The sequence below is a fragment of the Malurus melanocephalus genome, unplaced genomic scaffold, assembly GCF_030028575.1.
Source record: "Malurus melanocephalus ecotype Western Australia unplaced genomic scaffold, MMel_1.1 scaffold_426, whole genome shotgun sequence".
NCBI classification, from domain to species: domain Eukaryota; kingdom Metazoa; phylum Chordata; class Aves; order Passeriformes; family Maluridae; genus Malurus; species Malurus melanocephalus.
This window is the reverse complement of record NW_026623658.1, coordinates 536,757-556,315: the sequence shown is the minus strand read 5'-3', so window position 1 is coordinate 556,315 and position 19,559 is coordinate 536,757. Positions and strand designations below refer to the sequence as shown.

At 53.2% G+C, this 19,559-nt stretch overlaps 2 protein-coding genes across 2 annotated transcripts in view; both read right to left on the bottom strand.

Annotated features, from left to right (window-relative positions):
- Positions 1 to 3,124: 3,124 nt before the first annotated feature.
- Positions 3,125 to 7,726, bottom strand: CNTF (ciliary neurotrophic factor). The gene is made up of 3 exons (XM_057379945.1): positions 7,661 to 7,726; positions 4,696 to 4,986; positions 3,125 to 4,444 (listed from the first exon to the last, which is right to left on the bottom strand). The coding sequence occupies exons 2-3, from the start codon at positions 4,807 to 4,809 to the stop codon at positions 3,935 to 3,937; spliced, it is 624 nt and encodes a 207-aa protein (XP_057235928.1). The 5' UTR covers positions 4,810 to 4,986; positions 7,661 to 7,726; the 3' UTR covers positions 3,125 to 3,934.
- ZFP91 (ZFP91 zinc finger protein, atypical E3 ubiquitin ligase) overlaps positions 5,807 to 19,559 on the bottom strand; it is a 15,325-nt gene continuing 1,572 nt past the window's right edge. The window contains exons 2-11 of the mRNA XM_057379920.1: positions 18,937 to 19,098; positions 13,880 to 14,095; positions 13,634 to 13,670; positions 13,111 to 13,203; positions 12,677 to 12,799; positions 11,098 to 11,148; positions 10,483 to 10,561; positions 10,096 to 10,210; positions 9,486 to 9,585; positions 5,807 to 9,160 (exon numbers count right to left, since the gene is read on the bottom strand). Of these exons, the coding sequence (XP_057235903.1) occupies positions 8,650 to 9,160; positions 9,486 to 9,585; positions 10,096 to 10,210; positions 10,483 to 10,561; positions 11,098 to 11,148; positions 12,677 to 12,799; positions 13,111 to 13,203; positions 13,634 to 13,670; positions 13,880 to 14,095; positions 18,937 to 19,098 (1,487 nt within the window). The 3' untranslated portion in view covers positions 5,807 to 8,649. The remainder of the gene's footprint in view (positions 9,161 to 9,485; positions 9,586 to 10,095; positions 10,211 to 10,482; positions 10,562 to 11,097; positions 11,149 to 12,676; positions 12,800 to 13,110; positions 13,204 to 13,633; positions 13,671 to 13,879; positions 14,096 to 18,936; positions 19,099 to 19,559) is intronic.

The window sequence follows — 19,559 nt, the reverse complement described above, 5'->3', positions numbered from 1 at the left end:
CCAGTGTCCCCGTACCCGCTGTACCACCCTGGGACCCCTCCCACTGTCCCTGTATCCCCACCCTGCTCCCCTGGGACCCCTCCCACCGTCTCCCCCCACCCTGCAGCCCAAAGACCCCACCCCCCACCCCTAACCAGGTGCGCACCCATCCTTGTGGGCCCCTGCAGCCCCTGCCTGCCAGCGATGGGATTCAGGGTGCTGATGGGTCACAGGGATCCTGCTCCGTGTGCTGGGACAGAGAAATGTGGTCCAAAAGCTTCCTCAGGGAGCAGCCCCCTGAGCTGCCCTTGCCTGTGGCCCGTGACACAAAAATGGGTTGATAGTCCAAAACTGCCCCGTGTCTAAGGGGCACAAGGGCTGTAACCCTGGCTGCTGCACCCCAGCTCTACCAGCTGCCTGCTTGGTTGCTCCTGCTGTGACATGGGCACCTCTGTGCTGTGACAATTCTCAGACTGGAGCAGGCAGTAYTGGCCCTTCCCTGCAGGCCAGAAAAACATTGCTGAGCTCGTTGTTCCATGGAGCCCCATGAGCAGCTTCCCAGGGCAGCCCTGAATGGCAGGATGTTGGTGACAGKCTGGTGTCACCTCCTTTTGTGCTCCTGTGCTCAGACACACTGATTTCCTCAGATATTAAACACCTGGCCTTTCCTGGTCGGGTGAACAAATTGCACCCATGTCCCAAGCGTTGCAGCACCAGGAAATCCCCCAGTCCGTGGTCCACCTTGGCTTGGAGGCAACTCATCYGCAGGTGAGGCTCCTCTCCTGACAAACCTGTTTCCCAGGCACTGCCCATCCTGCTGAGTGCCTGCCAGCGGCGTTTGCAATGAGAAACCATTACGCGAGATCCAAAGAGAGGAAAAAACGTGGGGAAGAAAAAGGGGGAAGGAACAGGTGAGGGCTCACTGCGGYGATGCCAGCTGGCGGGTGCTGCCGTGAGAGAGGATGAGGTGAACCACAAAAGTTCTCCTTTTCCCAGCTCACACTCAGAGAGACATGTGGGGCTACGCTTGAGGCACATTTTCCTGCAAGAAGGGAGGGCYCCTGGCCCTTCCCAGGAAAGCAGCRSAGCCACAGAGAGCCACTCTGGGTTTTCACCTGCTCCTTTGAGGCAGACAAGTGCAGCCAAGGCCACAACGGGGAATCCCGGGGAAATCCTTTCCGCTGACTCAGGCAGGAGGAAAAGGCTTTCCTGCTATTAAAAAASGAAAGTGTTGGTGAACATCCACCCACCCCAGCTCCAGCTCAGGATCAAGAAGCCAGGAGCCAGCGCTGCAGTGCTGGCGTGGGACTGTGGSTGAAGCAGTGGGACTGGCACAGCTGAACCCCACTTGTCTCTGGTGCCCATGAGCAAGGGGCAAATCCATTCTCACCCAGCACCCATGCCTGAGGTCAGGGAGCAGCCTCAGTCAGCCTGAAACCTTTCCAACCCCACAAAATGTGCCCAGCCACATGTTAAGCCCTAAAAACATTTATTATTTTTAAATGAAACACATCCATGGGTTGCTTTTGGTGGCTCCATCCCTGCTGCAATTTGGGAGCGCAGCCCTCCCTCCCCCTCCGCTTCCCTGCAAATCCTTTCTCTCTTCCCAAAGCACAATGTCGGATGGTTTTGATGGGTTCTCAGTTTGCAGCAGGCCGTTGCAGGGGTCCTCAGCAGCRTTGGGTACAACTGTCCTCCCCTCAAACTCCTAATTCCTGCTTCCAAAATGAACAGCCTTCAGCCACCCAGATCAACTTCGCTTCACTCCGTGGCAAAGCAAATCCAAAGAGCTCAGCTGTCAGGCGCCGCTGTCCTCACCAAATCACTCCACTGGCGATTCCCTCAGGGCTGCAGCTGAAAAGCAGCGTGAAATCCCAGCCAGCTGAGACGTCACTGCCTCTGCACAGCACGGTGGGGGTTGGCTGGCAGGGAGAGGCCGGGAGCCGGAGCCTCTCGCTCAGCCTCATGAAGGTTTGGATTAACAGATCGCCTTTTCCCATTGTTCCTGGTCAGGGTGGCCATTCCCCAGCGTGGCGGCCACTCCACAGACACAGGCGCACCCAGCTGGCAAGGCGACAGAGAAGGAGTAAGGAAGGGTGTGAAAGAGGTGCTTCCCACTGCTGGGCACAGCCCGGGGAAATCCCTGGGACAACACCATCGGCCACCGTGGGTCTCCATGGCTGCTTCCACCCCAGAGCGTGACCGAAGCGCCGAGCTCGGCTCTGCCGGCAGCTGCTGTGGGAAGATCGAGTTGCAGCCCTGGCCGGCTCTCCGGGATCTGAAGGTCACCTCGTAGCCGGCCTCCACCGCCAGAGAAAAGGGGTCTGTTCCCACCTGGTCGGGTGGCGAGGTTCAAGGACATGGTCCAGATGTCCCTGCCCATGCCCGGGACAGTGAGGAGGGTGTGAGCACACGGCCACTGCTGAACTGGGGAGAGCAAACACACGGCACTGGCTGAGAAAAATACTTGTCAGAAAAGGGACTGACTAATCCTGAAAAAAGTAATGGCCATAAATTGTTATTCCCAAGCGCAGGGAAGCGTAAGCATTGAAATAATCCAGTCTGAGCTGCAAAGCCGAGGGCAGGCAGTAAGTGGCAATGAGGAAGGTGCACATTCTTCCTCTCGGCCATCACCCACAAAAAGCCAGGTGCCATCAAACCACCCTTGCCCAGACCCTGCAACCCTGTGTGCCCCGATGTGGCCAGTGGGGTAGGCAGGATGGCACTGGGGGCTCTACTTTGGGCTGCTCTTTGCACTCCAGGGCCCCCGTGCCCATGCAGGCGCGGTGCCCGGTGCTGTCCCCACCCGCCACCACAAAAGGAGCTTTGTGCAGGGCCAGCCGGGCACGTCCCCAGCCTCCTCCCCGCTCCATGGTACCAGTCTCGCCCCACGCTGCCCGTCCTCTCACAGACCTGGGAGGAAGGCAGGGCCACACCAGGACAGGGTACAACCCCTGCCACCCCSCACCTCCTCCTTGTCCTTCCGCCTTCATCCTCAGCTCCTTTATCTTCCCCATGGTGGGTCACCTCCCCCCCACACCTCTAACCCCGCTGGGACTGACCCTTCCCTGAAGAAGGAGCGGGGTAGCCCAGGCTCTCTGGTGAGATTGCCCCACCTCCYGAAGAAGTACATCACCCTGCCAGATCTCCGAGCCCTTTTATTCACACAGCAGCCAGCAGCCATCACATTCAGTTGGCATGAGAACCATGGCCCAGGAAGCTGTGAAACATCCCAGAACTCCATAGGGTGAGCRATGTGCTTGGGGCTGTTAGATTCTCCCATGCCATTCCCAGCTCTAAAATAACCCCTGCAGGCACYAACCTCATTACAGAGGGGCTTCTGAATCACAGTTAAAAGATCCCCYTTCTGTTAAAAGATCCCCTCCATTACCATGTCTGAGCAGTTAAGAATTCCCCTCCTGATCGCATTCTTGCTCCCCCCCTCCCCAAAAAGCCCCCAAGCAGTTAGAGCAGAAATTTGATGAGCAACAGAYGAAAGCTGGGCACGAGAGCCCACGAGCAGGGGGCCAAGCTTTGTGCCTTGCAGCTGGGGGGCATGTCCAAGGCTCCTTTCACCAGGTGATGCTTTTCTGTCCCTTCCTCCTGCCCTGCATCTGCAAGAGCCCCAAGGCAGTTTCTGGCAGCCAAATTCCAAAGATAAGGGCAGTGCCACTGGTCACAGCCTCCAGGCCCAGGGACAAGCAGCAAAGCTGCTTCCCGGGGGATAATTCAGCTGCCCAGCAGGAAGAGCCCAAGAACCCCAGAAGATCCCTGCTCCCTCCAGGGGAGACTGCRGCCTRTGCCTCAGTTTCCCCACAGGGAGCAGCACCAAAAGCGCAGGGATTAATGACGTGGTCCCTCCCCTCTGTGTCCCCTCCTTCGCTGTCAGCCGCTCTTCGAGAGGCTGGACAAGGAACCCCAGCGGCACCCAAGACCCCCTGCCCCATGCTCGCTCTCAGGGGSTCTCGGCCAGGCCGGCGGCCGTGCCGGTGGCCGGACTAGGCTTGGAGAGCTGCCGCAGGTCCCGGGCGGACCTCACGGCCCACTGGGCCAGCTCGCGCAGCACGCCCAGGCCCCGCAGCTTCTGCTCGAAGATGCTGAGGCGCGGCGGGGGCGCCGGCCTGTCCTCCTCCTCCTCTCCCTCCTCCTCTTCCTCCTCCTCGCCGGGGACCCCGCGGCTCTCCAGCCGCAGCAGCTCCTCGAGGTGATAGGTGAAGGCCGAGACCTGGAGCAGGACGGACGCCAGCGCCCGGCCCAGGCCCGCGTCAGCCTCGCCCAGCTGCTCGCGCTGCTCCTCCAGCATCTGGGCCAGCAGGGCACGGAAGGCCCGGTAGGCCGCCAGGTTCTCCAGCAGCCGCTGCGTGCCCGTCTGCTCGTCCCAGCGCTCCACCGCCGCCAGCGGCACCCCCTCCACCGCCGCCACGCTGCTGTCCAAGCTGGAGACRTCCAAGCCCTGCCGCTCCACCTGCAGGGTGAGACCCGCCGGGGGTCAGCGGAGGAGGAAGAAACAGGGGGGACTCCCCAGCCCCGAGCCCCGCAGGTGTTGGGGCAGCACAAGCTGCCCAAGGCTCGCCCAGGTGTCAGTGAGCCCAGATCTGGCAGCACTCCATCCCCCAACCCTGCCACGGGACAGASTCCTCGCATCCCGACACAGCTGCCCGGATCCCACCAGCGCTCCCAGCCCCACGACAGCCAGAAGGAGCAGGGCAGACTCACGTAGGCATCCAGGAGGTCGATGACATCCACGCGCATCTTGCCGGCCAGGCGGATGCCACGGCTGCAGAGGTCRCGGCGCCGGAGGGCGGCCGAGGGGCTGTCTGCGGCCGCCATGGTCCGGGCAGCTGTCACGGCCACCAGGCTCCGGGCGCAGCACCCGCCCGGCCCGGCGAGGACAATCCCTTGCTGAGCTGGTGCATTCCAGCCGGGAGCTCCGCTCACACGTCCGCTGGCCTGGCTCTCCCCCTCTTCCGTGCCTGGGGCCTGGCACCACGCTGCAAATTCCCGCCTCTGGGATCAACAGCGACAGATTATTTCCCTAATTCCCCCACGCATCGCTACTCCAAGTGCCTCGCTCAGAGCTGTCTGGCCCGGCAGCAACAGGCTCCCAGCCCYGGCTGACCCACTCCTCCCTCCCCGCCACACAGTGAGATTAACAGCAARCTAATCCCTCGGCTCATTCCAGAACGCGGGAAACCACTGCCGGGAAGAGGTGAGCAAAGCCCGGACATTGCTCAACACCTCAGGCCGGGCAGCCGGCTGGGGCCTGAGCGAGACCGAGTGCCACTCGAGGGCAGCCCCCAGGCTGGAGACCCCATAGCAGCCCCAGGCCAAACTGCAACCCCAACCCCTGCAGAAGGATCTGTCCCACACACTTGTAACCCCCCTGTCCCAGCGGGGTCCTGCCCCAAAGAGGGGCTGCAGATAGGGGAAGATGTCCCAGCCACCCCAGGACAATGCCAGCCGGCCCACAGGTGAGCTGCACKCACCAAGACGAAAACAGCCCTTCGGGTGGGGTAGGTTTTTCCTCAGAATGTTTATTTTGGTTATGCATTACCCAGATTAAGAGGGGAAAAAAACCCAGGAGTTGAAAAGCAGCTTCCCACGAACAGCACAGTGTGCCTAGCCAGGGGTCCCAGGGCTGGGAGRTCCCCAGGTGCCCTGCAGCCTCCTTGCCACCCCCGTGCTACTGCAGAAGCTGTTGAGCTTGGGGTGCCCCTGGCCACAGCAGCCCCCAGCCCAATGGCCCAAGGCCCCCAGAAAGTGCTGCCCGTGCCAAAGGGCCCTGCACCCCCTCCAATCCCTCCCTGGGAGGACAGAAAAAAATAAATACAGGGAAAAAAAATACAAAAAAGTTTATTGCAAACTACTACAATAATTTATTGAAGCAAACTGCATGCGAGTGAAGGAGAGACATCGAGGGGAAGAGGAGCTGCAGGAGGGCTGTGTCAGTTTTAGGGCTTCAGAGGGGTGTGGGAAGGGYGCTACACATCTCTCCTGCATCAGGGGTGAGCAGGCTGTGGTTAGAGGACAGACAGGCACCTGGCCACGGCCAGAAAAAGAAAAGGGAGAGCTACAAGAGGGGTCATGGAAGGACGAGACAGGGAGCAGCGGGGATCAGAGGTGTCCAGGCCGGGCAACAAAGGAAATGTTGGATTTTGCATCCCAGAAGTACGGCCAGGGGCAAACCCTGCTCCACTGGGGCAGACACAGGATGAGGCAGCAGCCCCCAGCCCAGTGCCGAGGCCTGCGTCACCAGAGGTGAACGAGCTCTTGGCCCAAACGCATTCTAGTGCCATCCGTTGACCAACAAACCCCCAAGCTCTCCTTTATTTAGTGTTCTGTGCAAGGCTCTGCCCACCCCGCACCTCCCACGGGCGCAGGGACCAGCAGACAGGCAGCCGCAAAAGCACGGTGTTGAGAGGACACAAATGACCTGCCCTGAGGGCCAGGGGTCACCAAGTGTCCCTGGAGAGAAGCCCAGCACCGCTGGGAGGGCAAAACCATCAGAGCTGGGCGTGAACTGCTGCTCCTCTCCAGTCTGCAAGGGGAGGGGAGCGGCTGCCACCCAGAAAGGTTCCTGCTGGACACTGCAGTGAAGCGAGCCAAGCAAGACACTGCATCATTGAGGGAACTGGTTCACTTTAACACGTTCCACCACAGACCTGCAACCAGGTGTGCTGAGCCCTCACCCCAGCCAGGCTGCTGCCATGGCACCAGGACGTGGGATGCCCACACCCAGGGCACGGACACCCAACTGCTCAGCCTCGATCCGCCCTACACCACCAAGTGCTTCGACTTGCTCTGACAAAGGTATCGCTCTAAGGGGGGAGGGAGGGAGGGGGCAAACCAGGACAAACAGCCGGAGAAAAGCTGGCATGTTTGGGCCACAGCTGGATTTCCCGGCATCACAGGGGACAGTGTGTGTGTTCAGAGTCAGTTTCCTGTTAATCCAATTAAATTCCATGTTTTATTGCSGTTTTCCAGACCCCAGGTACCTGATTTCAACAAGCTGCTGTGTGCTACAGACTAACTCAGCTGACCTTGTGCTCGGACAAGATACTTCAGCTGTGCTCCCAACCCCAGAAACCCAACCAAAAAACAAGCAAACAAACAAAAAGCCAGGTTATTCTTCACCTCTTCCAAAACTGCTACGAATTCAAGGCCACTGAATCTCCACACAAAGTTTCAGAGAAGAGCAAAAAAAAAAAAAATCCAAGTCTCCATAGCAGACACATCTTATCCTATGTAAACTTTTCCAAGGGCTCAAAGCTGCCCTAACTACACCAGCAGGCAACACCTGACCCGCCACATTTCAGGGGAAGCTGGGGTGTCTGTGCAGAAGAGAGAAGCTTTGAGAACACGGCTACACAAGACCCTCCCCCAAAATGGGGACAGGGAGAGAAGCCCCTTAGTCCCATGTCARTCTATTGCCTTGGATAAACAAGCCTGAGAAAACCATATCCAGTCCCTGCTTCTGAGTCTGTCTAGACCTRGAAAGGAGAGGCAGAGTCAGATGAGGAGCACCACATCCCCCAGCAGCAAATAGCTCACGGCTGTCCCAAGTCACAAATTCCTGGCTAAACACGTCCTTCCCCAAAAGGCTGGAGGCAAAATGGGCATTTAATGCAAGGAGCTTACCCGGAGCTGGGAGGGAAGGAGGGAGAGACAGCCCATCACTCACCTCATCCTCCTGCTAACATGCAGCTGCAGAGATTCCCACTGCACACAGGCACTTCTCCAGGGGCTCTCCCTCTACTCTGGAAAAGCTGTGAGACACATCTGACTCCAGAGCGCTGCCTTCACCTCGGCTCTCCCAGCTGCYGGCACGATGGCACTGAGCTCCCTGCACTGGAGCCTACTGGGAAACAGCCTGAACCCCTTCCACCCCCGCCCCCTAAGAACAGAACTAAAAAATACCAACCCTTTTTTAAACAATAAATAAGGAATCTTGTTACCACAACACAAAAACGAAGCATGTTCAAAGTGCAAATTACTGTCGTCAAACTGGGATGCTCCTCCTTGCCTCTCCCACGCAGGGCTCCTGTAGCCCCCGGGCCTCTCCAARCAAACATGATCTACGAGCCAGGGCGTTCCCTCCCTCCGTTTCCTGCCAGGGCTGGAGCAGGGGAGTGCGGTGGGAGCGGGACGTGCACTGCCGCTTCACAGCTCACCCTGCCGAGGGGCTAAAGTGCCAAACTCCCAGCCCCGGCAGAAAGGAGACTGCAAGGACCAGAGTGCAGCGGTGCATAGAAGTCGGGACCAGGGGCAGAGGGAGTCCTAAGAAACTTCTCCAGAGCACGTCCAACACTTTTTAGTTTGCCAGTGGGGCCACGCCAAGGAGCCAGAAAGGCAACTGCTTTGGGGTAAGAGCAGAGGGTTTCGGCAGTGCCCCCTCCCTTGGAGAAATCCGCCGCTCAATCCAACTTGCTCTGGCAATGGCAGCACGCGCCCCTTTCCACAAAGGGGCCGTGGGAGAGAGAGAAGTGGTTGGGAGAAAGAGGATGTGCTGTGATCCGCGCTGGAGGGGAGCAGACCCTTCAGTTATTTACTAGTATTGTAAGTTTTGTTTAACTTTCCTCTCTTTCAGTAAGTGCCTCCTCCTTTTTTCTTTTCCTTTTCCTTTTAAATACAGAGTCCCAACTGTCCCAGCACCCAGGTGCTCCCCCACCACTAGGGTCCAGTGGAGTCTGAATCTTCGATGAGCACCTCCGTGCTGGCTCCCAGCATCTCTGTGTTCATGACCAGCCCCTCTGGGTTGGCGCTGCTGCCGCTGCCCACGAAGAGCTTGCCGTCAGCCACCAGGCTCACGCGCTCYGCCCCGCCGCAGTAGGGCTTTGGCATCCCCTCCGGGCTCAGCAGCAGGCAATCTGCTGGGGGAGTGCTGCCCAGGGGGTCAGGGAGCAGCGGGAGGCCCTGGCCATCCGTGGGTGGCACGATGGTCTCGGGATTAGTGCCCAGGATATCGGTGCTGGTGATCAGGGCACCCGCGTTGGCAGCCAGTGCTTCGGCAATGAGCACCTCGGGGTGGCTCTTGGCTTTGTGGGCCACGACGCTGTCCTTCTTCTCRAATTTCTTGCCACAAATATTGCAGGAGAACTGGTAGAAGGAGTCTGCATCGTGCTTCTTCATGTGCCAGTTGAGGGAAGCCTTCTGCCGGCAGGTGAACCCACAGATCTCGCACCTGGGAGGGGACAACAGCGAGGTCACAACAAAGGGACATCCACATGCATTCATGGGGACAACACCAGTAGTGAGGTGGCAGCCCAGGAGAACAGCAGGGGCTCGCCACTGCCACTGCAGCTCCAGCTCTGGCTTTATTTACTGAGGGCTTACATCCCCTAGATCTGCACTGAGACACTGCCCTGAGGAGCCGGTGACACAAGCGTGTGCTCAAAGAGAACCAGAACAGGGGGAACAGGCTCCAGCCCTGACTTCAGAACTCCTTTGAAATGGGTGTTTTGGGGTCCMTCAGAGCAGGAGGGTGAGGCACAGGCAGAGGTACTCACTGCAAAGGCTTCTCGCCCGTGTGGATCATGCGGTGCACCGCCAGGTTGTGGGAGCTCTTGAAGGCTCGGGCACAGTACTCGCAGATGTAATCCCTTTGATCTGAAAGACAACAGCAGTTGCAGCATTGCCCTCCCACAGACCTGCTCCCTTTCCCAACTCTCAGGTGGTGCAGGTAAAGCTGCCCAAGAAGGAGCAGAACTACGAGTTCTGGGAGGCACAGCAAAGGAGGAGGTGTCCCACAACACACTGCAGCCGCTGATCTGGAGAGGCAAAGCATGATTAACACTCTCCTAAGAGCTAATTATCCACTCAGTCCAATACTGAAAGACTGGCAAATTGGGATAAATCAGACTTTATCTGTAGAGGTTTATTCGTCTACAGAGCCCTGAGTGATGCTTGCCAGAAGGAGAATTAAAACCTCTATAGTCTTATTTCTTTCATTTCCTTGAAAGATGATAATCCAGAAGACGGTAATACCCTGCTGCTGCTGCAAATCTATGCCACCTGACTTGGCTTCGCTCTCCCCAGAAGTCCCAAAGGCTTTTCCATTTTCCTCGTCTGTTCACTGACCTGAGAAGGAGTTTGTATCTATTTCCCTTCCCCCTGTACCTGTGTGATGTTTGGCATGCCGCAGGAGCTGCTTCTGRAGCCGGAAGAGCCGACCGCAGGAGGGATGAGGACATACATATTTTTTCTTCAGTAAGTGCTGATACTTTATGTGATGCTGGAAAAAAAGAGTGAAAGTTTACAGACTCTTTCCATGGCCGAGTRAACAGCTGGGGTCCACTCAAGTTTAGACCTCCAATAGAAAATAAAACACACKTGGACTTCCAGCAACCTGACAGACACTCACAAACACAGGTACAACTGGCCACAATTAAGTCTTCCAAAAAGACAGCATCAGGAAAGAGTGCCAGGAGAGGCTTAGCTTCCTGTTCCAAGCAGCCYTTCCCTGCCCTCCCAGGGGCCACTGAGGAAGTGAAGCCCTGCACCAACCTGCAGGTACCGCGGGTGAGCSAGGACCGTGCCGCAGCCTTCCATCTCACAGCGGACGTACTGGATCGGAGGCTTCTTCCTGGGAAATCAGCAAGGAGAGGGGCAGAGTGCTTGGCTGCTTCTATGATCAGGTGATTCTATAGATAAAGATTCTACACATATTCTATTTAGAATCACAGTTCTCTGTGTCTGTGAGGGGCTGATGCCTCTGATGCCACAAACAAGTGCAAGCACAGCAAAGAACTATTGCTCCAAAACCCTGGCCTGGGCTGTGACAGAGTTGCTGGGCAAGAGCTACCTCCTCTCCTGCCACTACTTGAGGGCTCTCCCTAGARGTGGGAAAATCTCAGCAGATCCAGAATTCCCAGAACCTTATTGCTGGGCAATGCCACAGGAGGGATCAACTGAGAAGTGGGGAGGGGCCTGGTTCAGTTGGAAGAAATCAAAGCCACACCTACAGGGAGAAGGAAAAAAGGGAACACACAGCATGCTGCTATTTTTGTTTTTTATTCCCTTTAAGGCAGAAAGAGATGGCTTTGGGACAATCTACATCTGCATGTAGGATACAAGGGAAGCAAGTCTGCAAAACAGAACTGGGTTGAGAGGACCCCTTACCTTCTCTTGGGCAGCCTTGGGCTCTTGTCATCCTTTCTCCTCCTTCCCCTCCTGTAACAGGAACACAGAAACAGAACTGAGAGAAGCCTCTTTACCTAGCAGTGGGCAGAGACTTTGAAGTGTGTGCTGTATTGCCTCATTAACTGCASGATCTAGAAAAAATGCCCGAGTGCAAGCTGGAGACAGATTCAGAGRAAGGAGAATTCTAGAGAAATAAATRTTTCACGTGGTTTGCTCTCTCAACCCTTCCCATTTCCTAATGCATTTTTCATAAACATGTTGTTTTGCCAACACAGTCCAGAACCAACAGTGCAACCTATTTCCTCTGCTCTGTTGGGGAACATTCCACATCATGGGAAAACATCCATCTGCCTGATCAGGAAGAATAGGATTAATGATCCAGCAGCTATTTTACAGGCCTCTGGATTAGCCACAGCAGCTTCTGTACCTGTCAAGACAAAAATCTAGGCTCTATCTGAGCAGAMCTGTGCTCACACGTAAACTGCAGCCTCCCAAGCCACAGCTCTGCCTGTCCAATCCCACTGCTGCAGAGATACTTGGAGTAGATTGATGGAAGCATTTTCTAGACTCTACTGAGACACCCTTATTGATGGCAAGCCAGGAACATGCTGAACACACATTCGGCATTCAAGCCAAGCCCTCACAAGAGCCACAGGTTTTATTACGCATAAAACGTAGTGTCTGATTCAAACAACAAAACCTCGAGCCTCAGTAAGCAGGCTCCAACAGACAAAAATGTTCTCAAAATATCAGCCTCCACACTCCTCTCCACTGTGAATCAGCAGCAACTCAGGAACAGCAAGAGAAATGACACCAKCGGTATGCAGCAGGTCAGCAGAGGGAGCCCGGGCTGCTCCAACCGCTCAGGGAGGAGCTGAGGTACAAAACCAGCTCCTTTTTCTTTTTTTCCCCCTCACATTATATCCCAAAGAATGGCTTTGACACAGTCACACAAAGCAAGCCCCCTCTGTTAACAGGAAGAAAGCCTCAGCCAGGAGTTCCAGTGACAGCACACCTGAAGGTGTCGAGCCACTGGCACCTGAGTGGGTGAAGTAAGTTTGTTGTTTAATTCTCCACAATGAGGGTAAAACAGCTGATTTTCCTGAGCTCTGCTATAGTCCCAGATGTCCACAAAGGACACTTAACACACACACAAGGTATTCCAGTGACAAGATATGCCAGTCTCTGCCCCATCAGGAACACTGCCCTCTCACACTGGCTTTCAGGATCCTCTTGAGACACCACAACAGAATCTATTGTAAGGACACCCTGAAGTATTTCTTACTGTGTGGTCACACCCAGCCAAGCTGACTAACCACAGCATGATGAAAACCCCTTCACTTGGGTTAAACTGATTTTTTGTGGCTGAACACAGACAAGACATGAGGGTGCAGAACAAACAGTGCTGCCCTGACAGCTCCCAAGCCCAGAAGAGGAGGAAGAGGAGGAGGAGGAGGAGGAGGAGGAGGGGAAGGAACCAATTAAACACTGTTGTACACCAGCAAGAATGCAAAACACACAGCGCACAGTGCCATGTGTGACTGCAGAGTTTACTCACTTCCTTGGTGGTTCTTCATCCTCCTGAAACTCATTCTCTTCTTTCACTTCCACTTTAATCTCTTTCTGCCTTTCTTTTTCCTCCTTCCCCTTGCCAGCTTTTCTTCTTTGCTTTGGTGCTTCCCTGCAAAGACACAAATAGAACACATTGCTCCAATACCCTTCGCACTGCCTGCTCTTACAAAGATTTAAACAACAACTGGTCCCAAGTTCAGGTCTATTCTTCAAGTCCTACTGTCARGCAGAAGTAAGAACCAGGCTTATGGAAGCACTCAGCAGCCAGCAAGGCTCTAAGGGCTTTAGTCCCTGAGAGACAAACAGTTCTGGCCAATGCAGGCAGTATTCAGAACCATTCCATTGGGCACGTTAAGCTCATTCAGCTGAGATGTCAAATTTTTTTGGCCTAAACCCCAATAAGTACATAATCCAATATACTTCTCTAGGTGGGGCTTGTAGGTCTCATCTCGGGGATCATCTTTGAAGGGAACTTCTTCCTCGCTAATGAGCATTTCCTCATCATCATCACTGCTGGGAGAAAAGAACAAGAGAGGACTTTGACCATTGCTTCAAGAACATTCATGCACCACCCCCCAGGATAGGAAAGTCTATCACACACCACTTCCTCACCCAGCAGGACAGGGGAAAGCTAACAGCTTGCACTGACCAAGGAGCACAGTGACAACCCGAACAGGCCAGGCAGAGCAGTGTCCTCTCCTGAACCCACCCACCCATGGCAATAAAGCCACCAGGTGGAACACCCAGATCAGATCTTATCCACTTCCTCCACGGTATCTCCTGACATCTGCACTGAACACTGAAAATGCAAAGGTCTTGGACCAAGTGAGACAGAGCTACTGTCGGTCCCACAGAATATTTTTCACAAGCATTTATTTTCAAACAACTCACGCCCACCCTGAGACACCGAATAGGAAGAAATACCACAAAGTAAGTGTCCTACCTGACTCCATCTGGAGACTGATGCTCTTCTGTGACCACTGAAAGGAAAAGTCACCATTAGGTTTCAAAGTGTGTTCGTTGCAGTGAGCTCATCTGTCTCACGGTACCTCCGTCGACATTCAGAGCCAGGAGTGCTGGTGGCAGAAGGCACCCGTGACAAGCAGCACCATGCCAGCACCAGCCACACGCCCAGAGTGACACCCACAGCCAGCTCCCTGCTCATGCCCAGGCCCCCCATGCCACGTACCGTACTCCAGCTGGTCAGCATTGGGCTCTGACTTGCAGACAAGCTGGAGAGAGCTCGCCTTGGACCTGGAGGCACGGGAATTCTCCGAGTCGCGCTGGCGAGCGGCAGCCGCTGTCCGGCTGCTGCGCCAGCTCCGGCTGGGCCGGGCCGTGCCCACAGGAGAGCCATGGCTGAGYGCACCGGACACTTCCTCCTCTTCCTTCTCTTCTTTGGGAGCTGAAACAGCCATTGCAGTCACTTTCATAACAGTAAAAGMTGCCTGAATCCGGTCATTAAATCACACATTAAATCACAGTGGGGTCTGCCCACCCTGTGAACCTGCTCAGCCCTCTCTGCCGAGCCAGGACACTCCYGGTCCTCATCTCAGCAAACCTTCCCTTAAAAGCAGCTTACATTTTCCCTCAGATAAAGGCTTCTGAGATTATGATTTTCTGGCTCTAAGCACAACAWAAGAGACACTGGTAAACCTCAGCAAGTGCTTTATGAAAGACCAGCTTCAAAGTTGGGCCATGTGCAAAGTCATATTTAGAGAATCCCCCAAACATACACTTCATGGAATTGTACACCTGGCAATATCCCTGAGGGATCTGAGCCAGATGTTTCTGGTGCTGTGCTAGAGCAAAAAGCATCACAAAGGCTGTTAGCCCCAGGTCTTCACACTTATTTACAGCTTGTACAGGTGGTTTCCTTTTGGCTCATGGCTGCTCTCCAAACATGCTTTGGCAAGGTAACAGAACTGGCTGAAATGTCTATGTGAGCAAGTTAATCCCTTAAAAACTAAAATTCCCAAGTACAGTTCACTTGATCTCAGTTTTTGGTGCTTGCTATGACACTGGGTCCTCATAAAGTCAATGTCATTTGAAATGTTACAGATGATCACAGAATGGTTTGRGTTGGAAGGGACTTTAAATGTCATCTCATTCCAACCCCTGCCCTGGGCAGGGACACCTTCCAGGTGCTTCAACCTGTCYACCTGGCCCTGGACACTGCCAGGGATGGGACATCCACAGCTTCTCTGGTCCCTCCCAATCTGCAAACTCATGTTTTGCATCAAGCCTTCTGAACCAAATGATCCTTTTTCTCCCAGCATGTAGTTTACTTTGCATTACTCGCTGTCTGATCTTTGATTAACAGAGTGGGAATAAGCAACATTTGGCTGGAAAAGTCTGACTGGAATCCCGGATGTGAGGCATTGTGTTTTAAACCACCAAGCTGATGTCTTGCATGTATAAACCTCATCACTAGAGCATGAACTGCACCCTCCTGGCTTTCTCTAGCAGATCTCAAGGTGACTGCTGCATGTTCTCAGTCTTCACRGTGAACACCTCAGGTTTTAGAATGCTAAATCAAACCCAAAGACACCTGAAACCATCCTCTGGAAATTCCCCCCTCAACCACTACCGTGTTGCCAGGGATAACAAACACTGCTGCCCTGGAAGAGCTATATTCCMTTGGAAGATCAGGCATTCAGCTGATTACTTATCATTTTAAAAATCAGACTCAGAGAGCTGAATCAGATCTGCCTCAAAGCAGAACAGAGCACAGCCCTCACTCAGCAGCTCTGCTCCTCTGAAGGTGTTTTCCCAGGATTTCTCCTTCCTACTTCTGCTTCAGCACGGCTGTCTAACAGATTCAGGGCATTTGCACACGCTGAGGATACCCAGGTACCTCCCAAACCCCATGCTCAGGAGATCTATCAAGTATTTATTTGCAGTAGAACTCACAGAGTGAGGCAGAACTATGACCTGAAAAACCTTCTAATTCTACACCCATCCAATGTGGTCACTGGTTCCTATCCAAGCATCAGAGCTGCACCAGGAAACTTGTGTCTGTCAAGTGCTCAACTGCAGGAGCAGCTGGAATCAGCACTTGCCAAGACTCTGCCCATAATGTGAAACTGAAAAAGGGAAGTCCTAGATTTGGAATAAATTTGTGTCTCTTTTCCCTTCACAAAAAAAAATAGATTAAAAATAATGAGCAACTGCCAGTCCCTGGGAAAAGGGACAAGAAAAGGAAACCTGGAAAGACACAAGCAGTGAACTTGTGGCTTTGTTGTAATTGTTTAGACAACCAAAAGACAAGACTCTGGGCACTGCTCTGCTTTTCAACACAGCTGAACTTTTGATTTATTAGGCATTTGAAAGCATCTTAATAACCCTGAAGACAATTTCAGAAAATACCATGTGCAATTAAGTGAAAGGAAATTATACTATTAATTGCTAAGTTAAAAAAAAACTGTTCTGAAAATAAAAGCACCACAACATATGCACACCTCTGAGATTTAAGGCAGCAACCACACAAAAGGTAAGGCATCAAACACGTGATTTTATAATGGCATRGACGAAAATGAAACTCAGGAAAGAAATTCAAGTGCAAAGCTCCATCCAAAGGGCTCTTCCCCAACAGAGCACTGTGGAATTGTACACATGAGACACAGGAAAATCCTTTGAAGGTTTGGGCAGTCTGAGCTATTTAAATTCAGTGCATTTTTATAAGGCTTGGTTTTAAATAATGACATTTCTCTCTCCAAACACTGCCAAAGCCTTAAGGGAAAGCAGTCATTCCYAAACAGAGCATGAAGCATTAAGAATAAAACACTGAGGTATAATATGAGCCCTCTATGTACAAACCCATTTGGTACAATCAGAGTCTCAAAGTTTTCCACCTTATTTTAAACCCGCCAAACCTGACTRTTTTCCTAGCAAAACCCCTGGATTTGAGAACAGGTAGGTGACTTCCAGGTAGGGGACTCTCCTGACTAAAATGAAAATTATTCCCACAAGGATCCAGAGTGCTGTGGGAAGTCAGAYATGAATTCTGCTACACAGCGACTGCAGCTACACAAATTCATTTGTAAGCTGCRATTAAACGTTCTACTTATGCATCCACTATTCCTGCAGGCACAGGCTGGGAAATCCTGCGACTGCATGACTAAGCAGGCGACAGGGAATAGCCAGGAACACAGGCTGACACTGCAGCTGCCCTCGAGCACACTGCYGTGGTGACAGTCACACACTGGCTGTGACACAACACACAACTACCTTCAGCTTTCCCTCTAATCTCCCCGTCAGACCTGCACAGCCAGAGCTCCCAAGGGGATGCTGGAGAAGCCAGGGAATATTCCAAACTGGATTTAGCAGTTGATAGTAAAGGCTAGTACTGCAACGCAAAAAAAACCAATTTCACCCTAGCACATAATTCCAAGCCTTCACCAGAATCACCAGCATCTCGCCCACCTCCATCCACGGGGAAAGGACAAATGGGATTGTGCCTTCCAGACTCAAAAGGGACTCCTGGCTACCAAAAACCCTGTTGTGTAAGGGAAGCTGCTGCTTGCTTACACTGGTCTGACTCCTTCAAAAGCTTCTGCTAAAGCCTAACAGGAGGAGCAGGGAGAAGCTCCTGYTCCCGCACAACCTGCCCAAGGAAAACACTCCTCAGCCTATTTCCAGGTCTTCCCCAACCAGCACAAGGGCTCCATCCAGCGTGCAGCCAAGACACAGGAGTGCAGCTTCCTCACCTTTGTGGTTCTGCAGACTWAAAAACAAACCAGAAACAAACAAAACCCCACCATGGCGAACGTTTCCTCTGGCCCAGAAGAAGTCAGCACTTCCCAMGGCCAATTTCCACACAAATGTTTTCACCATCATTTTGGCTACAAATCTAATCAGAGGGAAAAAGAGCCCCAGGTGTTTAACAAATGCTTTTTCCACTTTCACCTTCAAGCACAGCTCAAACTCTCAGAGCCCGAATTAAAGGCTAAAATGGCTTGAGTACAGAGAGCCCCCAGACTTGGGAATTTCAGATGGACAACTTTCACATCCTGTGTAAAAATCAAAATACTCTGCCTGTTTTCTACCGCTACAAAGTAATTATTTCTGCTTAAGGATATCCAAAAAACCAAGCAAGCCAAATAAAGTCTTAACGCTATACCCATGTGAAGCYAAACTTTTTTTACACATTTCAGCAACTGTGCTTTGACTTAAAAAACTGAAGCTCAGACAATTACCCTGCCCACCCTTTACACARTAAGGGGTAAATACACACAACCAGGATCTAGGCTCAACACACAGCGGTTAATTCTGCTCCAGTCTGTAAAAACACACCTTGCCAGCTGGAACTGTGATGGATTTCCACACCCAATGGAATAAAGACTTGTAGGAGGAAAGCTAAGGAGTTACCAAAACACAAGAATAAYAGCAGCCTCCGAGACACAGCTGCTGGCAAACAAACCCGGACAGCTCCGGCAGGAAGGGGAATTCATCCGCACAGGTGTGTGACCTCCTTTCCTCACTGCTTCATTCTGCCAYGATTCTCTGCTGCCAGATCAAAAACAACACTACACAAAGTCCTTTACTTGGACCTGTTTCAGAAGTCATCACCAGGTAAGGAGCAAAGCCCTCTAACTATTTTTCTTTTGCTTTTGGGGTTTTTTTTGTTGTTTTAAACAAGAAATTAGTATATAGATGTACAAATTTCACAGTTTGCACCGGAAAACAAAAGTTCTGCTCCAGGTCACAGATCCCCCCAGTCGGGGCTTTTGTTCAGACCCTACTCTCTCCCACAGTCGTGAACAATTTTCTCTTTCACCCCTGAAGATATCAGTGTAAAAAAAACACAATCCACTAAAGCCAGAAAAGAGTAAGTGTGAATATCTGAACCCTCTGATTTCCACACAAATTTCCCAGGTYTCTTGAGGATCTACACTGTATTTGCAAGCACAGAACAGAACTGAACCTAGGATTTGCCACCTACTTGGGACTGCTGTGGAACAAGAGCTATCACACCATGGAGCAGCCCAGCCTCATGCTCCAACAGCCACAAAAAGCCCGAGTGCTTTTTGGGACAGCAAGATTTTGCAGGYTGGGCAAGTGCCAAGAGCAGCAGAAGCTTATCAGAGTTCCACAATCTTGAGAGAGACCTCAGAGAGAAACCACACATCACCCAGCACCAAAACATGCTTTAAATGGAAGATCCAAAAGGAAGATCAGGCTAACCCATGGGACAGCCCAGACTTTCTAGATGGAACACAAAACTAGGAGTAATTCAGCTCTTACCTTTACCAGCAACTTTATCTGTGCACCTGAAAAAACACAAAAGCAAGTGTAAGAGCCAGACTCTGTGGGACAGGGGCAGAAACAAGTAACTGAATGARGTGGAGATGAGCCCAAACTCCCCAGAGTCCCGGTGCCTCTCTATCAGATCATTGTTTTCAACCCCTCAAGCCAGGGTGGATTATTTCAGCCGCAGGAAGCTGAGGAGAACTATAGGAACATCCAACAGCAAAGGCCCAGATCTGCCAGAACAGTTATGACCAGTTCAGGGGGATTTTGTGCATAGAACAGGGCAGAACAGCTGCAYTTCCAAAGGCTCCAAAGGTGTCCTGCTCAGGATCGAAGGTGCAGCGAATGCAGCATCTCCTCGSGGGAAGGTGGATCCCACCGCCACCCTCACCCAGACCTTTGGCAGACGGAGCCAGACCGCGCTGGCGCCGCGGGGCACCGGGACGGCGGCCRCTGCCCGAGGGCGCTGCGCAGCCGGCGGTTCCCGGGACACTGCCCTTCCTGGGAAGGGACCCGCGGGGAAGGCCCAGCCCGGCCGGAACAAAGGGGCGGCGGCGCGGGGCACCCCGCGGCCAGAGGCGGCCCCGGGGCCCAGGCCCGTTCGCGCGGGTAGGGCA